The 6,020-nt window shown below is 55.7% G+C and overlaps 1 protein-coding gene across 1 annotated transcript; it reads right to left on the bottom strand.

The window, feature by feature from the left end:
• Window positions 1-869: 869 nt before the first annotated feature.
• On the bottom strand, window positions 870-5,789 carry ASGR1 (asialoglycoprotein receptor 1). The gene is made up of 9 exons (XM_007100690.3): window positions 4,058-5,789; window positions 3,707-3,824; window positions 2,516-2,632; window positions 2,293-2,388; window positions 2,150-2,221; window positions 1,839-1,925; window positions 1,593-1,744; window positions 1,411-1,517; window positions 870-1,272 (listed from the first exon to the last, which is right to left on the bottom strand). The coding sequence occupies exons 2-9, from the start codon at window positions 3,771-3,773 to the stop codon at window positions 1,110-1,112; spliced, it is 861 nt and encodes a 286-aa protein (XP_007100752.1). The 5' UTR covers window positions 3,774-3,824; window positions 4,058-5,789; the 3' UTR covers window positions 870-1,109.
• Between the last annotated feature and the right edge of the window lie 231 nt (window positions 5,790-6,020).

Genomic DNA, 6,020 nt, shown 5'->3' with positions numbered 1-6,020 from the left:
TAAAAATAAAAAATAAAAAAAGCTGTACTCTCCCAAGCCTCCCCTAGTCACAAAAAAACAAGCTTAAGAAGTTAATGATTAGGACAACAGAGTCACAGAATCTTTAGTTCCTCCCTGAAGGACATAGACAATAGTGTCTGACACTACTGTGTCTGACACAACACTCCTGAGTTGTTTTGCAGATACTAAAACCACCACCAAATGCACAAAGTTAACTGCACGATGACCAGACTGTAGTCATGACATAAGCTGCTCCATCTTGTACAATTCAAGAACTGGTCTCAAAAAAAAAAAAAAAAAAAAAAAAGAACTGGTCTCAAGGAAATGGGAACAAACCGACCCTGGAACTGAAGATTAACTATACTTGAAACAATCAAGATGATGCTGATCAGACCTCCGCATGACCGCTTTCAAGGTGATTATCAGAGCTAACTGTGCTGTTCTGCATGTAGCCCCCTGCCCTGCCTATGTACCCATGAAACTCCCCTTTAAAAGCTCGTGCACCCTGATGAGCAAGGGGAAGTTGGTTCTTTGGGACATGAATCCACCTTCTCCCCAGGACTGCCAGCTTCCTCAGTAAAGCTCTATTTCCTTTTACCCATCACTTGTCTCTCAGTATTGGACTCCTGAGAGACAAGCAGCCGAAACTGAGTTCAGTAACACCAGTAACAATGCCGCTTTACAGCTGAGACTCAGGGAGGAGAATAACTTGCCCTAACTCACATACCTGTAAATAACGAATCCAGGCCACCTGGCCCAAAGCCCAGACAGTTCTCAGGATGACCCGCTGCCTGCCCAAGGCTATCTAGTGCCAACCAGCCCAATCCGGATTCCTAATCCCCAACAACAAGACAACTCAGAATATTTCATATATTTCTCTTCTTTTTACTCTAACAAAAAGTTGACAATAATAACCTGCAAACCACAGAAAGTGGCATGGGTTTCAATCTCTTCGCCCCTCCAAACATCAGTCTACATTCCTCAGACACCACCCTTCCCTTCAAATCTTAGATGAAGATCCAGAAGCCCCCAGATAGGAGGGTCCCCAAACCAGGAGCCCTATGGCAGGTAAAGGCATTGAGGAAATAAATTAGGGGGAGAGGAGGCTGCTAGCTGTCGCTGTCCCTGTCCCGCTGTGTCTCGCAGACCCACCGGTAGGGCCTCTGACAGACGTCGTCGTTCCAGCGGCCGTCGTCCGTGAAGTGGGCACAGTCCTCACCTCCTCCGAGCCCGTGCCCATACCAGTCATCCGGCTGCTCTGGTCTCCAGTTCCTAAAGAGACCAGATGGATGCAGGCCCGAGGGGCCCAGACCCTCAGCCAAGCCGAGCAGCCCCTGGCGCCCTGGGACCCACCAGGCTGGGACGGTGGGGCGCAGGCGGAGGGCAGAGCTGTGCGGCGCACACACTCACTTGAAGCCCGACTCATACTCCGTCCCGTCCACCCATTTCCAGGGCCCGTTTTGGTCAGTGAGGCCCATCCAGGTGTTCACAGGGCCCACGTGGTGCTGGATAAATTTCTGGGGAGAGAGGAGGGGCTGCTGATCTCTCCTCAGACCTGCCAGCCTCCCAGCCAAGCCCTGCCTGGCCCTCACCTGCTCCTCCCAGGAGCCCACCACCACCAGGTGGGCGTCCTCCAGCTGGCAGTACTTCTCAGCCTCGGGCCAGGGCTTCCCCGAGCGAGAGAACCAGTAGCAGCTGCCTTCGTAGTCCACCCAGTTCACGGGGCAGCAGGTCCTTTCAGAGCCTGGGGGGCGGGGCAGGCAGAGGGAGGGTGAGGGGCTGAGGGGCTGAGGGGAAGTGGGCAGGAAAGCGGGGCTGGGCAGCACCCACCCCCTCACCGTTGCCCTGGAGGACGGCCATCTGACAGCTCAGGCTTCGCAGGTCAGACACAAACTGCTTCACGTGGAGCAGCAAGCTGGAGTGATCTGGGGAGACAGAGGGCAGAGGTGGAGGGCAATGAGTGGGGGAGGGCAATGAGTGGGGGAGGGCAATGAGTGGGGGAGGGCAATGAGTGGCGGAGGGCAAGGAAGTCAGGATGAAGACTGGGACGTGCAGATGGATCACAGATGGTCCCGCCGTAAGGCCCCTCGGTTTGGCCTGAGAGACCCCTGTATCCTGCAGGTGGAAGCACGCGCGCTCCCTCGCTGACCTTCACTCAGGTCCTGCTGCTGTTTCTCCAGTTGGGACTCCAGGGACTTCATCTTTCTGCCCACATTTCCTCCTAGAGGAGAGACTTGCTCAGTGTCCCAATGTCCCTACGTTCCCAGCCCCCCCAGCCCCAGCCCTCCTCACCCTGGACGCTCAGGGCCTTGACCTTGGCCTCCGTGCTCACTGTGAGGTTGCTGAACGTTTCTCTCAGCGCCCGCAGCTCCTCCTGCAGCTTGGAGTCTGGGCAGAAGAGGGTGTGGATAGGACAAAATTAGGAGGTTGTGTCCACCATCACAGCAGCCAGCACGTCCCCTCCCCACCCACCCTCAACATTGCTCCCTTCCCAGCCCACCCCCAGGGAACCCACTCTGGGATCCGATCACACAGACAACCACCAGCAGCAGGAGGCTAAGGCCGATGGAGATCAGGATGAGGCTGGGTCCGGAGCAGAGACGCCGAAAGAGTGAGTGGGGAGGAGGCGGCCCTGCAAGAGGAGAGGGCATCAGGAGCCTGGGGCAGCTCTGGGGTCCTAGAAGGAGAGCAGTCTGAGCCTCCTCTAGCAGACTAGGAGGAACGTTCTAGATGAAGAAATTTGGGCGGTGGGTGGCCCGGAGAAGCCGGAGGCAACTGGAGGTGGGGAGGGGCGCGAAGCTTTGACCCGCCGGAGCCCTACCCAAGCCCTGGGCCTTTGCTGACACCTGCTGGCCTGGCTGAGTCACTGCAGCCTCAGAACTCAGAGCCTGGAGGATGGACGGAGTTTGCGAGCTGGAGGAGACTGGGGGGGTGGGGGGGGGTCGCCTTGCAGGTGGGGCAAGAGAAGTGGATTTCTTGGTCTCCCCTCGAATCCCACTCCTCTTTGGCTGCGCGCAGGGAAAGAGGCGGAGTAACCAGACTTCAGGTCCCTCAAGTTGCTCCCACCCGGGAGCCCTGTCCCAGTGAGCTGGAATATGGGGGCTTCCCCTCCATTTTTGCCGGCAGTCCCTTCCCCCATCGAAGGTCGCTGCCCACTCCCATCCACCAAGAACTTCATCCTGGCTCAGCCGAAGCAACATCCCTGCTCGCAGGAGAAAGAAAGGGGGCTTGCTTTTTGATGTAAGAGAGCCTCATCCTCCCCCAATCAGAGTTCCCTCAGAGCCGTCCCAGAAATCTTCCCCTTGACCAAACTGATCCCTGACACCCATGCACTCACGCACACTCACACACACTCACACAGTTGGCCAAGGCTCACAGGGTGTTGAAAGAGGAAAGAAGAAGGAGGCCTAACTTCTTCCAGTTAGTCCCACGCCCCTGGGCGCCCCCCTCCCCAGGGTCCTGAGAAGTCGGTGACAAGGTGAGGGACAGGAGGGTCATGCAGAAGCCTGGGGGCAGCCGTCACCAAGAAAGGAAATCCAGCACTACACCCTGCGCCTCCCCAAGAGGGGCGGCTCAGACGCTGTGTCCCTGTGAGTGGGGCAGACCCAGGGAGAGTCGGGGTTCCAGAAAGAAGCAGGGGCTGAGTGGACGGAGCGAGAGCCACCTAATGCTCGCCTTGCAGAAAGGGGGCGAGGCCTCCCCTCACTTTTTCTGTGCTGATGGTCATTCTCCTCGTTGTCCAGATGCTGAAGATCTTGATACTCCTTTGTCATGGTAGGGCTGGCTGGACCTGGGACCGGTCAAGGCTGGGGTTCGGGCTGAGGCTACGGCCGAACAGAGTTGGGGTGTGTGGTGCAGTCCCTTTCTAGGTGATCAGCAGCTGCACGGAGACCTTTCTTCTTGCTCCCATTCCCTCCCAGGCCTGACATCCAAAATCTATCTTCTACAGTTTTCCCACTCCATCCCCAGCCCTCCTGACATGGGTCCCCTCCATCCCCTCCCCCACCCCACCCCCCCAGTTAGTCACCCCCACACACAGCCTTTCTTCCCCTTTTACTTGCTGAAGGTCTCAAGGTTGACTCCTGGGTCCCTCGGTGCTGCGCAGATCCCAGGCCAAGAAACGGGCTGAAGCCTGGAGGATTAGGGTGCGCAGACAGCCCTGGATGGTGGGAGAAGAGGGGGCAGGGTCCATATGAGGGCCCTGAGCCCTATGCGTCTGCCTGTCTGTGCGTTTGCGTGTCTATGTGTCCAAACACACCAAACCTGGCATCTCCAGTGCCCGGGACTTTGGACGTAAACAGTGGTAGAACTGGATTTGGAACTCTGGGGGTGTGGGGCTGGGAGCGGGGGATGGGTTGCCTCTTCTTTTCTTCCCAGGGATGGGGAGTCTCCCCGGTCTGTCCCCATTCCTTGAATGCAGTCACCTCACTCATGGCACCGTTTGGGAGGGGGCCAGGCCAGGAGGGGCCAGGGTGCAGTTTGCCTTTTCCCCTCTGCCCCTCCCCCCTTTCACTTCCTGCCTCTGAATTTCCCAGAATTGGTGGTGTCTCCAAATATCCCTGACCGGGATCAGAGGGGCCGATCTCTGCTCTTGCCCAATCCAGGCCTGTGACCCTGGCATCTGAGCCTGGGCCCGACTTCCTTGGGGCTCAGCCGCCAGACTCCCCAGCCTGGGGCTGAATGGCTTTGCTCTCCGCGGGAGTAAAGTCCTCCCAGCTGCGTAGGGGGCGGTGCGGGGAGAGGCAGGAGGACAGGCTTTTCCCACTCAGCCGGGAGTGGTGCCAACAAACCTCCAGTGATTCCTGTGTGCTTTTCCTTCATTACCTCCTCTCATTAGCCCCCCGAGCACATCCCTATTCAATTCGCAGATGAGGAAACCGAGACCCTGAATGGTAAGAGCTTACGCAGGGTCACACTGCAAGGGACAGCGGAGGGAGGACTGGGATGTGGGCCGCCGGACTCCAGGACCTGTGTGCTGCCCCCAGAACCAGGGTCCCATCCCGTCACCATAGCTGGGACCTGGGGTCCCAGAAATGCTAAAAGTGGTCCCTCATAGCCCCATGGAGAGTTCAGGGAGTGTTGTGTTCAGAGAGGAGTGTCTGGACTGGAATTATGCTAAATTAGAAACTGGGCGATGTTAAAGACGTTAATAAGTCTCGCTTTAGGACCAAATGTGAAGTCCCGGGAATCCTAGGTTACAGTTATTTCAGTGAGAAAACTAGACCTGAGTTAGGAGAGTTTACATTACGTGAGATATTCAGGAACACGTCCCTTTCATAAAATAAGAAGCCCTGGCTGCATGCTCCTTTGTCTGTGTCTTGAAAAGCCCCACGTTGTTTGCATGCACTGGGACTGTGGCCAGTAATTTTGGTGACTGTTGGGCTGTTAATTTGGCTTTCTCTGATATTATCGCTTACGATCTGGTTTATTCAGGCAAACAAACCTACGACGTTCCGGTCAGAATAATGGTCACCCTTACAGGAGTGGTGATTGGAAGGGAGCTTCTGGGCGATGGAAATGTTCTACTTCTTGAACTGGATGCCAGTTGCAAGGCTGTGTTCAGTTTGTAAAACTGCTGAAAGCTGTACGCTTAAGATCTGTGCATTCTTCTGTTTGCATCTTATACAGGAATAAGATGTTCCTGCAAGCTGGTTCTACCCTATGACCATATTCCCAAACCCATTGCTTAGGGAGCAGTACTTGGACCAGTGCTGAAAAATACGCCAAAGCCAACAACTTTAGGGTGAGAGTCAGAGGGGATAAAACACTGTGAAGAAAGCCAGACAAACAACGCGATACACCCGGTGGCTGACTTACAAGCCACCTGTACAATACCAGCGATAATCCTGAGAAACGAAAAAGTAGCTAAAAACAAAACAATGACACATGGTGGTAGATATATGCACCCTGAGAACTCTTTACATTTATCCCTTTAAGAATATATACCTTGGGGCTTCCCTGGTGGCGCAGTGGTTGAGAGTCCGCCTGCCGATGCGGGGGACGCGGGTTCGTGCCCCGGT

This window comes from Physeter macrocephalus, chromosome 14 (genome assembly GCF_002837175.3).
Source record: "Physeter macrocephalus isolate SW-GA chromosome 14, ASM283717v5, whole genome shotgun sequence".
NCBI classification, from domain to species: Eukaryota; Metazoa; Chordata; class Mammalia; order Artiodactyla; family Physeteridae; genus Physeter; species Physeter macrocephalus.
The sequence above is the reverse complement of the archived record's forward strand: the minus strand, read 5'-3'. Positions and strand labels throughout refer to the sequence as shown.